The following is a 17,247-nucleotide window of genomic DNA, read 5'->3' as shown; positions in this document are numbered from 1 at the left end:
GCTGTCTATAACTGGTAATATAATTAAATATTTTTAAAATTTCATTACCTTAATGGCTGCGGTTATATGTTTGAAAAGTAATCTTTTGGAGAAGTTAAATTAGAGAATTAGGTGACACATTAACTTATTAATTTAATTGAAATTCTAAAAATTAGACAATCTGTAATTGTGGTAATAGGTTAGAAACAGTCTCCTTTTTGATCTGTAAGAGTTCTGTTGCTTTGCAGTGAATATCAGTTTTGAGATTACAACCACTTAACTTTGTTTTGATTCTTAATCAGTGCATTCCTCAAATAAGTCTCATCCTTTACCTTAGTGGCCTTTTGCACCTGTACTGTTTTTTTTAAAGCTAATGCTTGTGTTAAGCTTTCCCAAAGCGAGACTCCACGGGGGTAAGTGTAGGTCTGTATTGAAAGAGTTTATTTTTCTGTGGTTCTTGGCCATGGTACTGCTGGAAAATTTTATGTTTAGGTTTCAGTCTGTTTTCTGTCCTCCCACTTCTGCATGAAAAAATGGTTTTGAAAAAAAGAATGAAAAAAAAAGTAATTTGTACCACTTCCTTATGGACACATATGATTTATAACCAGTGCCTTGTTAGCAGCATGACGGCTGCAGAACATGGAAGGACTGAGTTTGAGGCTGATATCAAAAACGTAGTCATAGGTATCACTGTGAATCATCAAGTCTAAGACTGAAGCTCTTTCCTAAAAATATACTGCAAGAATATTTTGAAAGCTTGGAGCTATCAGGAACACAATTGTGAGTGTTTGAGGTTGTCTCAACGCTGGCTTGACTGATGAAAGTAACAGTCTCAAGAAAAAGTTGTCCACTCAGTTCTGATGATTTTTCAATGGAATACTAATGATTTTCATACTGGTTTGCACAAAGTCCATTTAATGTTCTTGCCTCTGAATTGTCTTACTAACAATTTCCTCAACTTGCATCTGAATTTGTCTTCCTCCTAGCACCAATCGGACATGTGTTTATGCTTCTCCAGCCTGGCCAGCAGACCAAAGTCAATGTTTACTGCTTGAGTTCCTGAACCAAATACATGTCTTTATCCCAGGTATTGTCCTCCTCAGAGGTAAAGCACACAGCTGCTTCTAACGCCTGGTTAAGTAGTTCTTTTTCTGATAGAACTACTGTATGCCTCGTTCTAATTAACCGAATGATCTGGAAAATACTAATATGCTGTCTCTATGTGAAAGACAGGGGCCTTTTCAGAGATGACAGTTGAGCACCAGTGAAGAATAAAGTGGAAACTAATTGGAAGAAACTGAAGAAAAAGCTGATTTTGTTGAGAGGAAAGTGAGAAGTCATCTAAGATCTCAAGATAATCGCTATACCTGGGAAATGCGTTCTGGATAGTTGGGGTAGTGGTGTCGGTCCCTCTGCTGTTTGCTCCCTCAATGTATATGACACTGAATTGGCAGACGTCTAGTGATGAAGACAAATGGCAAATATTGGCAGGCTTTGATATATATATATACGCATATCGTGTGTGTATATATATGCATATAATAAAAAAAATCAATTTCATTGGATGTTAAGGCCAAATTATAGAAGAAGAGTTCTTATTATATTTTTTTAAGAAAAAGCAAGCCCCCCACTTTTCAAAGAAGAAATTGCCTTTCAAAGATTTGAGGCAAACATTAAAAAGTGGCTATATTTGATATTTCCTTAACTGTTACAAGAAACTCTATCCAAGATGTTGATCTCTGCCAGAATATGTAGGAAATGGATATTCAAAAGAAAACAAAATTTATTCTAAGAAATTGAAGTAACGAAAACTTGTGGGTATGTGATGTTTTATTCTCATGAAACACACACTGTGAGAAAGGACTCTCAAGAGCCAGCAGTTCTGTGGCTTCATTCACTACCTACTTAGAGTAGACATTGCCGCTGTCTGGGTTTCTTGAAGCAGAGATGTTCATTACAGCTCTTTCTTTCACAGCCATGAATATAATCATCATGGGGAGATTCTTTGCTAAATAGCTTTAGTTCATACACAAATTGTGAAATGAAAATTAATGTTCATAAAGTTGCAGAAGGTGATGTCCTCCACAAGTGATATTTGTGATGTCAACTTCATTCTTTTTATAGCTGAAGCAGTGGAAGATCACAAGTTCTGTTTTCTTGGCTTTATTTGAAGTCTGTTTCTTAAACATAATACGATTCATATTGAGAGTGCTTAGTAGGACGAAAAGCAATCAAATCTGTTTCTGGTGATATACTGTTTTAACAATATTTTCTCAAACAGCTTTTTAATATATTTTTGAGTGAGGACTTAATGCATATTAACATCCATCTTTGGGTGGGTGGGATCTTAGGACATATTTGGTTCTAGAGGTGGATTTTCATGATAAGGTGGTTAATAAACTGCAGAAGGACTGAAGGTCACAGTGCTTAATATTTAGTCAGCTGTCCTCCTGGAGCACAACTTCATCAGACGATACACTTCTGAAGTGTTAAAATAGATTTTTCTGAGGATTCAGTTGCAATTCAAAGCTGTTAGAAATAATGATAAGAATCTAAAATTTGTCTGGATTACGTTTCTTAATCTCCCAAGAATTTAACTATTTGTAGTAGGTATATCTGTTCCAAGTACAATCAGTAAACTTAACCCTTCCCAAAGAGAGCATTTAGCACCAGCTTTGTAGCCTTGGCTTTATTATTTCTAAGAGGAGAAAAGTTATTCTAACTGGTGCTGCAGATGTGCGTATTAGAAATCATGTCATCCTCCTCCACCAGCTGCTAGTGTCACAGAATGGTTGAGATTAGAGGGGACCTCTTCAGACAATCTAGTCCAAACCCTCTGCTGAAGCAGGGTCAGCTGCAGCAGCAGGTTGCCCAGGACCACGTCCAGATGGCTTTTGAATATCTCCGCAGATGGAACCTTCACAACCCCTTTGGGGAACCTGTTCCACTGTTTGATGCCCTCACAATGAAGTGTTTTCATGTGTCCAGATGGAATTTTGTGTTATAATTTGTGCCCATTGCCTCATCCTGTCAGTGGGAGTGAGAAGAATTTGGCTCCCTCTTCTTCATTCCTTCCCAGCAAATGTTTACACAAGTTGTACTACTACGAGAGGTTAAAATATGTGTCTTGTAAATAGAGCGGTAGGTTATGCTTCCCTCTTTTTGCACTGCAGTAAAGCTCATCTTTAACCTTCCCAGGGTCAAACTTTTAGTAAAAGTTCCTTTGCATCTGGTGTGGCTTCAGTGCAATAATACAGTATAGTGCAAAAAATTATAGCAGTGATGTAGATGAGTTAATTGTATTTTTAAACAAAACACTGAAGTATTTCACATCTTGTTGGCTACCAAGAAGATCGAATCTTTGGATGGACTGGAAGTAGTGGTTAATATTAGTGTTTTGAAATTCAGCAGCATTTCACGTGGAGTCTAGATCTGATTGCTGCTGCTCCTGGTACAGTGGGTTGTTGATTTGATAGTTTAACAAACATTTGAAGCTTCGTTTAGTTGATTCCATCTGTCAGATGCTAAATGGTATTACTTCTGATTCACATTTATTCGGATACAGTCTATGCAAAATAGTTAATACCGCTTGCAGGTATAATTTCTGTCTACTCAGAGCTGGTCAGATTTTTAAAATTCAGTTTAATCCGCAATTCATTTGTGAACATATCCCAGTTTAATGGTTGTTTGCACCAGCATGAGTAGGAATAGTGTTTTATAGCCATGGTCTTCTGTGTCATTTATTGATGAGGAGGGTTTTATAGCTGCAGAGCTCTGTAGTCGCGATGCCTTCTTTGTTCACCATTTTATATAGAAGAAAGATATGTAATGAAATTACCTTGTCCAAAAGCGTCAATCTGGAGAAATCACATACTTCTCTAACCTGACTCACTCATCAGTGGTTGAGTGTTTCAGTGCACAGATCTGCTGCATTGGATCTACAAAGATGTTAGTACTCTGTGTAAGGTACCATGTGGAGGTAGGGAAGGGAAAAAATTCTTTCTGTTGGTTAAGTTATCGTTAAGGGAAATGACTGAATTATGCACTAAAAGTCTTTATACTAGTGAAAACCTCTTCTGTGGATAGTGTTGCATCAGCATAAAAAGGGTAACTTAACACTGTTGAAAATCCTTAAGGTAGACTAACCTTAAGGTAGATATTTGACAATACCAACAATATTTAAATTGACTGCAGCTGATTATTTTGAAGGATTTTTTTCTGTCTATGAAGTACCTTTTTATCAAGTAGTGGGTTTGGGTGATGTGTTTACATTGCACATTATATTTTGCTACTAATTCATCATTAACAGACTGAAGAAAACCATAAATGTGTTTTCCGAGAGCATTTAAAACTTGCTAGAAAGCAAATCACTGTGAGGAGTCTTTCCTGTGTGTTTCAACTAAGAGAGAGGAGACAGCTTAAAAAAATAGTAAGGTTCAAGGTATTTCCAAATAGTAAATCCAATAGGATTCAATAAACATTACATTAAAAAAAAATCTGTAGGCTGGCACACTTAGTTACCTGTATGACTAATGATGTTTAAGGAGACTACCAGGAAGGAAAATTGAATTCCAGTTTTCTTGGAACTCCTTGGAGTTTTTGCTCCTTTCTTTTTTAGATATTATTGAACAATCAAAATCCAATTTCAGCAGTTTACTGAGTTTTGTCTTTAGCTTCCTAGTGTTACAATGTTTCTGTGCCAAATGCAGAAGAATATTTCATTTTAATAACTTTCCATGGAATTTTTAGGTGTGGAAGTATTTTCAAAAATTAACAATTGTTTGGGGGGGGAGAGAGGGAGTCAAATGCTAGTTGAAGAAACTTTTATATGTATATTTAATGTTTCCTGACTGTCTAATTTTTCTTCTTTACTTGTATGGAGAAATCTTGCTACGTTTTCAAGTCTACGCATCAGCAGCATGGAGTAGGGTCTGTCATAGCAGCTGTGTGAGGAAAGGATATTGTTTCAAGACCAGCAGCCCAAAGAGACAGAAGGAGAAGGACTAAGAAAGGAAGAAATTACTTGTGGTCCTTCTTGAAAGGAATTTGGCAAAGCTAAGGATGTTTGTCAAATAGAAATTGGGGAGAGAAGCAAAGATAGATCCATTGCTCTGTTCTTCCTAGTGCTGTTTCCTGTCTTCCCGCAAGAGCTTCATCCTTTCCCTGATGCTCCTCTTGAAAATATCTGGTGGAGTGTTTAGAGACACTGTATTACTACTCTGAAATACTGGTCTGTGTAATCAATTCCATCTCAACTGCTGAATTTCAAATAAAACCACCACACATTGAATGGAGCTCAAATTCATTCCTTTTTTTAAACTAGCATGAGAAACAGGAAAAAATACATATGCAGTGTTATGTTGCAGTGAACTTTAAACAAAATATTTCAAAGACAAGCAAAGGGAACAAAGTGCTTGAGTTGCTAAACTGATGGCAGCAATGTCTTCTTTTCATCCAGGGTGTTGAGAAATCTTGTGAAGGATGAGTGGGGCTCAGAATCCATTCTTTTTACTGTGCTTGAAGGAGTCTGAATCTTATCTTCTAACTTCAAAGAAAGCGTTCTACCAAAACGTCTTGTATTCTGCTGTTTTCCTGTAGACCTTCTAGCTTTAAAGTTTCACTTCAATTAAAATACATGGCTGTTTTTTACAGGCAGAGCTAGATTTCCTCGGGTGGTCAACTGTAGGCAAGAGCCGGGCTGCTGTACCCGTGACAGCGAACACATGGCCCTCTTCTGTGTCATCATGTACGCAGAGTGCTTTGGGAATTCCGAACCCTGAAATATCTTATAGGTGGGTCCCGAGTAAGCTACCTGAAAGATTAAGTCTGAGTTTAGGAGAAGGAGGGAGGAAATTCAATGTGTGGTTAGTTGAACGTCCCGAGTAATTTTCTGAACTGCTAAGAAAATTACCACTGCTTTTATTTCTTCAATTGATATTTAGAAAATCTGAGTTTGGGAAAGTAGATTCAAAGTAGATTTAAAGAACCTTGAAGGGCTAAAGCTGTGCATTTTTGACAACTAAGTTGCTGTAGCAGAAAAGGGTGAATAAAGTTTCACCAAGCTTCTGATCTTCAAACCTACAGACCTCTTCTGGCATTGAAACGTAGCACAGGCTTCTGGACTATTTCATGTTTGCACAAATCAGAGAGGTCAGAGCATGAGCTCTGTCTTGCTATGGAATCAGGCATCACGTGCTTGTGTCCAGAATTTACATCATGTTAAACACTTAGACTGCCTAAATAGTTGGAGAGATTTTAGCTTTAACAATCCATCTCTTCCCTATGTTCATCGTATATTGATGGCCTTTGTGTTGACCTTTTAAAAGGAGAAGAGATCACATCTTTGCAGAAGGTGTTGAAGTAATACCTCCTTAGGAGAAAAAAAAAAACAAACAAAAAACAAAAAACCCAAACCCTGGCAGAACTGTTGAAGAACATGTGTTTAAAGGGCGTGAAATTATTTGCATGTGATTTCACCTATCACCTGCAAAGAACAGGTCATCCCCTGGGCTGCTCTTAGCCCTGCAGATGCTCCAGGGGAGCAGAAAACACAGCGCTTTGGAAGATGCTGATGCAGAGTGGAAAATGAAAAATAGACTGGAAGTTTGTTTTCTCTCAATATGATGTTACTCCTGCTCATCTTGAGTACCTGAGAGGGACCAGGCTTCTCAAAAATGTGTAGAGGAGCGGAAGGACAGTGGGAAGAGGGGTTATGAATAGGCTGCCTTTGGTCTCTTTTGAGACACCGCTGTTTTCAAGCACTGATTCTGGCAATCCTTTCTTCTCTTTCCCCATCTTTGAACTTGTTTAAAATGGAGCTCAACCTTCAAATGAGAAGAAAGAAAAGCAGTTGAGAGCACTTGATTTTTCATCTACCTTTCCTGTTCTTCAAACTTGCTTATCAGAAACATCGAGTGGAACAGGGCCCTGGTCAGGCAGAAAGGCACCAGTGAGAAGAGAGATGACTTGGATACTGTTTTCTGCTCTTCCACTGGCATACCGTATGATTTTAGGGAAAATCAGTTCCCTATCACTGTTTTCCTCTTATATAAAACAGGAAGGAATAAATTTCACAGGGGATGTTGATTGCTTTCAAATTTTCTGATGAAAAGTGCTGCATAAGAACTAGTCAATGTATCATTGACTGCATGAATGCTACTGAATCTGTAATAATTTTTCTTCCTCTATGTCAGTTTTGGATACAGAGGAAAATTACCTGGTTTCCTCATTTCTCGTTGGTTTCCCCAGTGCTCAGGACCCCAGGCCACTGACGTTATGCAGCAGATGCTTTTCATAGATTGGATTAAGGGTTGATGAAGTAACAGAGGCTTATGCAAGCATCCCACTGTGCTCTTGAAACTGAAATTTCATTCCTGGTAGTGATCTGTATGGCCTTGCATTTACCTTAGAATTTTTTTTTTTTATTTTTTTTTTTAAAGAGGAGACATTTGGAAGAAGGGAGGCAATATTAATACTAAATTCTTGCTAACATATAGTGTTCAATATGTCACTAAAGGCCTGATGGTATTTAGTATGTGGATTCTTCTAAATAGTGGATATGTAATTCTCCTAAGGTGTTTTATAAACTATAGGAGGAAGAGGTACAATTGTTCACAAATGTTTCACCAAGATAGTTTTAAGTCAGTTAAAATTGCCTTTGAGAGTAGAGTTGCACTAAAAAGAGAGAGGAGAGATGGAAAAAAGAAACCCCAAAACAGGGTCCTGCTCAGTCTAGAGTTTCAGGCGAGAGAGGAAAAGGTCTAGTTATCCAGAGCCAGATGCATTGTTAAAAGTTCATACTATCACTTTGACATTTAGAGTAGGACTCAGTGTCTTTGTAAATTCCTCTTCGTATTACCAGTGTAGGTCTCTGAGCTCAGGCCATTTCACAAACCATAACATTTTTTAGTGAGTGATTGATCTGTATTATGTGTCCTAGCCATCAGAAGAATCTTGGGATGTTGCTTGTATAAACTGTAATACAATCTGATCCTGGGCATTTAGTTACAGACTTTCATAGACCTATTGGCGATACTCAATCCTCCTGGATTTGGGAATAGGGCTTATCTGATACCTTAAAAAAAAAAAAAAAAAAAAAAAAAAAAGAGGGGGGAGTGGAAAAAAAAAAAGCTCGTCATTTTCTCTGTTCCCCACTTAAATAACTCAACACATCTGGTAACACTGTAGGATCATTGTCCTTTCAGTTCCTCTGCAGCTCTTATTGCTACAATATTTCTTCGGTATCTAGTTTCCTAAAGGGCAACAAGATTTTTCTTTCTTTTTTTTTTTTTTTTTTTTTAAGGCTGTTTTTATAGGTCTTGCAAATTAACCCATATGCATTGCAAGAAAAAACATGACTTTTAATCAGCACCATTTCTAAAGTTAGCACTTGCTCTGTGTATATGAATATGTATATGAAACAGTGTTTAAAAAAAAAAAATACAACCTTTCTGCTAGTACTCAAAACTAGCATACAAATGTGTTTTTATTATCAAATAAAGTATGCCTAAATGTTAAAGTATCTTTCTGTCAGGGGTTTTATCATTTGACTTCTTGTCTTCAGTTACAAGAATGATAAAAATTGAAACTAAATATTTTAATTCAATAAGAACTGCGTTGAATTGTAGGAAGCATAAAGAGGGATCAGATATAAACTCATATGCATAGGAAATTAAACATTCAAGAAATTAAAACTTTGTGAGGAACTAAAGGGGTAGCCTTAAGGTGTGCTTATTTGAAATGCCTGTATTTAATTTTACAATAAATCTGAGTATTTTGTTCCAATTAAGACAGTTTGTGTGCACGACTTTAAATTGTACAGTAGTTCCAGGGAGACCGTGGACTGCTTGTTTTACATTCTGGATCAAGTTCAGATTTTTAGGCTTTGCTTGAATAAAATAAAAAGTCTGAACCCTGAAGATAATACAGATTGATAAATCTGATTTAAACATTCCCGTGTTGCAGACTTTCAGTGTATGTGGTACAGCTGAGCCTCAGGCCATGCACTAAATACATCCACAGTGCATTCCCAGGGCACCCGAATACCAAATGATCACATTTGAAAGGTTACCTTTCTATGGATTCTGACTTTTCTGTATTAGCCACGAAGATTAGAATTTTAACAGCTCCCAATGAGAGGTATTGTGAGGTATTTACTTGGCAGGAAAAAAACAAAACAAAACAAAGCCCAGATGAGGTACTGTCTCATATTCATGAACTGGGATTTATTAGTTCTGTGAACGTCCTTGTGAGAATACACTCCATAGTTCACACTTTAGGAAAAAAAAAAGTCTTGTTTTTCATTTATATTAACTTAAAACTTTGATAGAAGAGTTACTGTAGTAGAGGTTTTAGTGGAGAGGCAGACTCGTGCTTGTGCAGGATATATCCCAGTAAATCCTGTAGCCTTTCACAACTAGCTTTCTGCAGGGAGATTTATGACCATTTATCTCTCTGGAAATCTGGCAGTAGCTTTGTTAGTAAATTTGGTAATAAAGATGTAAGGCTTTTTCTCCTTTTCTTTTACAGGTTGTGGAACTCATTTCAAGTGCTATTGGTGACTTAGTTCAAGGTATATATTATGAAAACTCAAAATCATCTGAGGTAAGAATTTCAGTAGTTTTACATACCCAAGAAGTTTGGTGATATTAGTGTGTGACTACAATAAATGTGATGACTTTCTCATCTGTTTAAAAGGAGGAGGGAGAGGGAGGAAGAGAATTAGCAGCAGTCCTAGTGAGTGTCAGCAGTAACATCGTTATGACACCTGTGAATTCTGATGGAAGTTTCTAGAAATGCTCAAGGAGGGACTATTTTATTTCTATGAGTGCTTAATAAAATGATATCATGTGTCATTACCGGGAGCTCTAGACTTGTCTTGCTATGGGCTTTCCAAACACTTCCAGAGGTTTCTAGTCAGGGCTCTGTTAGAGGCATTTATTACAATGTTGTCAACATCATTAATATTTTCATGTTTAAATCTCTCATTTCCAAGCTTAAAGATGTTTGCGAAATGCTTCATCCCAAACTTAGATCAGGTCCTTTCTCCTTCTGAGTGTTCACCTTTTGACAGTATAAACATGAGTTTTGTCCTGAAGCCGTGGGAGTGTAGCACCGTGCTCTTCTCCAGCAGAAGTCACCATGCACGCGTTGCAGGAGTCGGCGTAGGCAAAGGCGGCGGCTGCCACAATACTACACACAATAGTCTTGTATTTCTTCAAGGGCAATTACGGATGTCCTGTGCTATTCTTTGGCAAGAATTGTGATGAAAATTGGTCAAATTTAGATCTAGGTTTTTTTGTCTTTATTGGAGTATTTAAGGAAATTTGTAGAGACACTTCTTGAAGTAGGCTTGCTTGGGCAGGGTGTTGGAACAAAAAAGAATTCTTTCTTTCATTTACTATGACAGTATCTTAGCACATGCAAAAAATTGATAATTTAAAGTCACCGTGACCTCTACAGGTTTTATGGTAGCAAGTTTTCACTGTATGGGAATGATGAGCGGGGTGTATATGTGAATATCTACCTTGAAATCCACTGAGGTAGGTAGATTTGCTTACAGTGACGTTATCTCATATGCCTACTTTGCCTCGGAGACCTGAATCTTAATATTCAGTAGGTGAAATGGCTTGAAGATTGCAGAAGCACATTAATTCATTTATATTCGTTATGTATTTAGACTGCAACTCTGGTTTACTATTGCCATGTTGTAATATGTAGCAACATTACTACCTTAGTGGAAGCCCTGATCGCATGGGTTATTGCTACAGGAGATACCTGCACCGATGGCCCCGCACCAGCCAAACCGCAGTGGGCAAGCAGTGACTGTCAAGCTGTGGATGAGCCATCAGCTAACCGTGGCTGGTCCTGCTGCACCCAGTGGCTCTGCTGGTCGGTATCTGTCTCTCCTGCTCTGCAGCAGCGAAGACATGTTACTAAAACTAACCTCATTGAAGCTTATCCCTCTCGTTTAGATTGAAACCAGTGAGGTAGGAAGTGGTCACGCTGATGAGCTGAGCTCTCCCCTCAGAGGAAGCGAGAGCCTCCAACAGGAAAGCTATAATGCCAGGCTCGGGAGACGCCTGGGGCCGCAGGCTCGCCAGGCAGTATGGCAGAGATGTCCTCTGGCACCTCTCGGCGGGGGGGGGACCCCGGGTGGCAGCGTGGCAGCAATGCAATGTTGGGAACTTGGCCATCCTTCTGCACCTGATGAGTTTAACCCGTGGATAAACAGACTGCAGCCTTCGGGGCTGCTCCCGAGTACTGTGCTTAGGGTTACATGCTAAAAATAGATGAAATCTTTGAGACTTTTGCAAAGAATCCTTACATTTTTTTTTATATTCAGGCAGGTTTCTAAATACAGATAGATCCCAGAAGTATCACATTTTAAACAACTACTCTTTTGTGTGTAGAAGCAAAGCTCTACAAGTTCATCTCAGCAATGAAACTGCATTTTAACTGTGGCTGCTGTATAAATGAGAAATATTGTGGGCTCTTTTGGGTTCCTACCACTGCAGAAGGTCTTAATCTTTTTTTTGGTCTTTCTTTTTCTGTTTATTTTCTGTTGCATTACTGAATCACTCCACATGTGTAGATTGCAAGGGAAGTGTGAGATAAACTAAGCACAGCTGCGCGCTGTTTACACTCCCCTGGCCCAATTACAAATAGCAAAGACTTGTTTTGTTTCAGTGCCTTTTTCTGTCAAAGGAGAGTTGAAGGTACAGTATACCCTTCCTAAGAGGAACCCAGTTAACTCAAAGCACAATTAGTATGGTGGCGTAACAGATACCGAAAATTACATGACAGTGTCTGAAGTTCAGTCCTTTTAATGGGTAGTGCGTGGCTTCTGACGAGACCTAGAACAGACAAGTGTGGGATCTACTTTAATTACTATTTTTTTATCTTGTCCTCTGACAAATTTGGCTCCGTGCTGTGGCATGAGACACATCCCTGCTGCTTTCCTCGCAGTGTTATTCTGAGGCAGTGTCCCATTCGTGTCCCTAGCACCTCTTTAGCAAAGAATGCCAAATGGACTAGGTCAGTTGTTGGTCTGTCGTATTTGTATCCTTTCTGCGTCTTGCCTCCATCCCTAATTGCAATTTGACTGAAACAAAAATGTGAGCTACGTTTCCTAGAGGTAAGACAAATGCTTTAACCTACTCTGCAACTAAATCTCAAATGTCACACTTTATTTCTTTTTAAGAGTAGGGCATCGGGATGTTAGTAATGGCATTTTCATTGCTGGGAATGTCTGAAATTTGGAAAAGCAGAAGGATATCTTCTCACCTTTTCTTTTTTTTTTCCTTTTTGAGGCAGAAAAACTACTTCATATGTTAAATGTCTTTAATGCAGTTGTTATAAAGCTCCTCAGTACCAGCAAATAGACTAATTTAGCACCAAGTTGTTTTGAGCTTTGCTAGATGTCTACGTAGATGGTTTTATCTTTTACTTTAGACAAAAATAACTCTGAAGAACTCACCTTTCTCCTCTGAGACCCTAAGTTCATGTTTACCCAAAAAAAATTTCAGTTTGCTTCATTTGTATGACCCAGTAGGAAAATTGAAAGAATCATTTGACCTAACAAGACTGACCTTATTTACTCCTGAAGACATATAATGGATTTAATTATTTGACGGCTCTCGTTACCACATTTTTTTTTTCTCTGTAAAACCACGTGCAATCCTCCAGCCGTCCCATTTTAGTGTGTTCTGTTTGGTCATTCTTCATCTTGTCTGCATAGTGAGTCATTAGATCTGTGTGAAACAGGGAAAATAAAGATAATATTTAACTTTTCATCTTTATTTGAAGTGACAATCCAAACTACAAAGTGTAGGTTTTGGTTGCAAAGACAGCCTGAAGGTTAGGGCTGCCACTCAACGTTCAAAGCAGCAAATAGCTGCCGTGGTTTAAGGCACTGCATTAGTGGCTTAAGCTAATATTTTGGACAGTAAGCTGGAGCAGAAAGGGGTGATGTGATAAACCTTTGCAGCTTTGTGTGCTAAATCCCCTCGCAACTCAAAACGCTGTAAGTGAAGGACACGCTTCCCAGTTCCTGTCTTTCTTCCCAAAATCTAGGTCTAATTTGGGAGTAAAAAATGGTGCCTTCAGTGAGTGCAAAGATGAAAGCTGTCTAATCTGGCCCTCAGTCATGATCGTGGTACTTTTAGGAGACTGAAGGCTTCTAAAACCTTTGCTAACTCACAGAATACTGTTGCACTTTTAGAAACCTTCTATCTTAATATCCCAGATCATTTAGCAAATATTAATGAAGAATGCTTTGACATCCCTGGCAGTTCACTGGGATGAGAGAGACAGGGAAGCTCAAGGACAAATAGCAGAATCAAGAGCAGGACTTGAGCGTGTTGGTTCTTCTGCTTTACCTGCCAGACCGTTCTTGTAATCTTAAAATATTGTGGATTTTCACAGGAAGCTGCCCTGGGCTGCTTTTTTCCTCACCTCCAGAATATCTAGCTGATGCTAAATGTGCATTACCAAAACTCATTTTTAGTGTCAGAATGGGACTGTTATGGAAGACGAGACCGTTTCCAACATGTTCCACTGATGGCTGGAAGAGCTGTCAGGTATTTTTGAAATTTTCAATGCACTTGTGTGAAAATTGTGTGTAACTAATATGTAAAACAAGTTGAAAAAAGAAATACATTATTGGCAAGTACTCATTGTACCAAATAGTGAATTAACAGGTATTTATTTTAGAACAATATCAGGTTTTTAAGTGAAAATAACTGGGTTTTTTTCCAGCAAAATACAGGCTACATGCAGTGAGTTGTAACAGTTCTTGTTTAATGTTTAGTCACCAGTCCTGCTTTGAGGAGTAATGTTTTGGATACTGCGTGTGTCCTTCAACTAGACTTCTATGAGTCTATGTTGTAAGTAAAGGATTTGCTTATAAATTTTACCATAGGAGGTAAATCAAATGTATTTTGGGTCATGTAAGCAACCTTTTAGCAGGGCAGCAGTCAGAGCTTTCACTTTTTTTTTAAGCAAATGTTGCAAGACAAAAGGGAAGGATAAAATATGGAATTTGAGTAAAGAGCATCTGTGAAAAGAGTGGGTAAATGTGTCAGAGGGGAAAAAAAAAGCACAGCTAGAAAGAAGGCCAATGCTATTTGTTTTCTGCTTTTGTTCTTTTAAATACTAAGCTTTTCCAGAGAGATTTAAAAGTAACAGATGTGGAGAGATATTTAAATTTATTATAATTTTTCAAACTTTTTTATAATCTTGTGTTAATTCTTTTACAGTATCACAATAAAAGTATTAGGTAGTCAGTGGCATGTTTTATTGACCCATTTGCAGACCCCCTGTTTTTTCAAAAGCAGTGATGACATGTATTAGTAGACCAATAAAACATGCCCTGTCATGTTCAGCAAGCAGAAATACATCTGTTGAAGGCTTATGTGAACCATGTGCAAGATACTTGGCTACTGGTGGAGAGATTTGTAGTTGCATTGGATTTTATTTATGTAAAATGCAAGTTCTTGAACTACCTAATTTAAAACTTTAAAATGCTATTTAAAAATATTCCTGTGTGTTTCTGTGGATTATTTGCCCATTGAGAACTGAACTAAAGTTTGATATGAGTGGTTGGTTCAGACTTTTCGATCATTTTGTGCAACAGCAGATGGCTAAGAAAGAGCTGCCGTGGTATGGAAATAAAATAAGGGCTCCCTTACAAACTGTAGCTGAAGTTTTACAGTGAAAAGTTTCTGACTTTTGCTCCTTCCTGGTTTTGCAAATGATTTTGTGCACTTTATGACACAGTTTTCATTCATATTTTCCTTAATAAGTTTTCAGCTGAACTGCCTATAAACATCTTCTTAGTGTGACAGACTGAGTTATTTTAAGTGCCACTTCTGTAGTGGGGATCCTTGTTACCATCACTGAGAGCTGCCCTTCCTGATGGTTATGATTGCATGTTTTGTCCTGCAATTTCATTTTCTAAAAGTTTTTTGTTTCCTGTTGCCCGAGATGATTGTTTCAAACCCGATTTAAATTATGGAAGTAGCTTAACAAGAAAAATCTCAACTAGCCAATTTCTTTCTACCTAAACAGTAACCGACCTTGCCATTAGTAAAATGGGAGCACCCTCAGCTGTTCTTAATTTCCCGTAGGAAATGATGATCGACAGAGCTGGATTTGGGTGTTTTGCCTGTACTCCCATGCTGACATTATCCAAACTGTGTCTGGAGTTGGCTGCTTTCTTCCAGGGATGATGAGGGAGGGGTTCAGCTCTCTTCATCCAGCTTCTGCTGCCCAGACAGCATCAGGGTTGGTTGTGATTTGGACCCATTTCTTGGTGACAGAACTTGTGAATGAGGTCACTCCATAGGCATTAGTTAATCAAATGCCTGAGCACTGTCAATTACAGCTAGAATTAATTTGAGTTTAAGAATGTTTTTATATGAAAAGCTTCTAGGAGTCTTCTTGGCCAACTAATGTCCACTTTTATATTTATCCTTTTAAATATCTACTGCTGGCAAAGTAAAACAAAGCTTGCAAGAAAGTGACAATTTCTCTAAAAATAGTAAGTGCTATCTTGATGTCAGATTTCAGACTTTGCAAACTAGAACTAGTTTCATTATTTGCCTTGTTTTAAAATAGTGTTTAGATCTTGTCATACATACCCTTGTTGTAAGAATCCAGTGCGGTTGGTGGACAGTTTGTATATAACATGAGAGTTAAGCTTGGGAAAAAATGGCTTTTGGATTGTTGGAAGTTTGCTGAAGAAAGGTTGTGTCTGCCTCTGCTGTCTTAAGCAGCAGAAGCTTTAGGGGTCTGTGGTCATAAGACGTTCTGTGATTAAAATCAGCTATATCTTGGCTTTCAAGCTCATATGCTAAAACACATCCATATGGGTGCAGTGCCTTTTTACAACTGGCTTCTTTCTGTAACCCAGGGATTAACAATACCTATATTCTTAAGAGTTCAATACCATAACCTCAAATATGTCTCAAATTTTTGTCAATTTTTTTGAAGTTAAATGTCAATTTTAGATGCTTGAAGCTCCTGCATGCTGCTTGTGTAGTGGAGAGTAGCTTGCTGTACCATCGTTTTCGATCCTGTGATGAAATTCAAACTTGTATAAGAAGAATATATTTATGTAACAAATCATAGAATTAATTTCCTTGTATACATTGAGTTTAGTGACCATTTAAGCTTCTTCAGTTCCTGCAGTTGATATTTGATAATGTCTGCATTTCTGTAACTGCTCAAAGGCTCCAGCAAGCAAACATTTTCAACTTATGGGTCTTCTGAAAGATTTTTTTAACTTCATAATTTGTTTCAGGGTACTTTTCTAGAATATTTTTGTCTTGGTTGGCTTTAAAACAAATAATTATAAAAATCACTGCCAATTTTCAATATCATCCAGCAAATTTTAGTAAATACTGTTTTTTCGCTGAGCAGATTGGTTGTTAAGGAAAAGATTGTGTTGCGTCTTCCAAGAGCTCCTGATTTTAAATTTAAAATAAATTGATCTATATCTGAGTGGAAAAAAAAAAAAAAGACTTGATATATAGGAAACTACTTGAATTAAATGCTCATTTTGACATTTTGCCAGTCATGGGAATTTGCACATGCTCTGGGCTGAGTTAGGATATTAAAACAAAAATACTACAGTAAAATGAAACACGAGGAAAGTTTAGGCTTGACTTTGTAAGTTATCATATGCATAATAGCAAACATGTGGTTTCTCTGTTCTTCACTTTCCTTGTATAAGTTAATAGTATGTCTGAAAGCAAAGGCATTTTGATACAGCTCTGTGTTACTTGGCATTGCAGAATTCTCCTACTTTTTCCATTAGTCTCAAATTATCCTCTCCCTTGTAACGCAGCACTTCTGGGTGATATCCATAAGGGAGGAAAATTAGAGCTGAACGGATGGATTCTATTTCATTTGTTACCGATTTCATGACAGATAATACCTTACTAGAAAACTATAGGGTCACACAGAATTTTTTCTTGCTCATTTCAAAGTAATTTAATTGATGTCACTTTAAGGGAAAGGGTTTGTTATATAAGAGTTTTTTTACATTTTGAATCAAGAAAGAAAAAATGACTACCTTTTGGTGTAATGTATACTACAGGTTTGGCTAAAATGAGAAATTACGAACTTTTTAACGTTTATATGCTTGAATTTTTTTTCTGTAGCTTCTCATTACTGATATTAGTTTTTTCTAAGCAAAAACAACTGTGGTCTTTTCTGTTTTTTTTTTTTTTTTTTTCCTCTTTAGAGATTACCTAAAGGTGTGAC

General features: G+C 37.6%; 1 protein-coding gene across 1 annotated transcript in view; it reads left to right on the top strand.

Annotated features, from left to right (window-relative positions):
* PDSS2 (decaprenyl diphosphate synthase subunit 2) overlaps window positions 1-17,247 on the top strand; it is a 117,443-nt gene that overhangs the window by 81,717 nt on the left and 18,479 nt on the right. Inside the window, exon 4 of the mRNA XM_074150787.1 lies at window positions 9,508-9,582. Within this exon, the coding sequence (XP_074006888.1) occupies window positions 9,508-9,582 (75 nt within the window). The remainder of the gene's footprint in view (window positions 1-9,507; window positions 9,583-17,247) is intronic.

This window comes from Numenius arquata, chromosome 7 (assembly GCF_964106895.1).
Source record: "Numenius arquata chromosome 7, bNumArq3.hap1.1, whole genome shotgun sequence".
Classification (NCBI taxonomy): domain Eukaryota; kingdom Metazoa; phylum Chordata; class Aves; order Charadriiformes; family Scolopacidae; genus Numenius; species Numenius arquata.
Note: the sequence above shows the minus strand (reverse complement) of the source record. Positions and strands in the feature narration are given on the sequence as shown.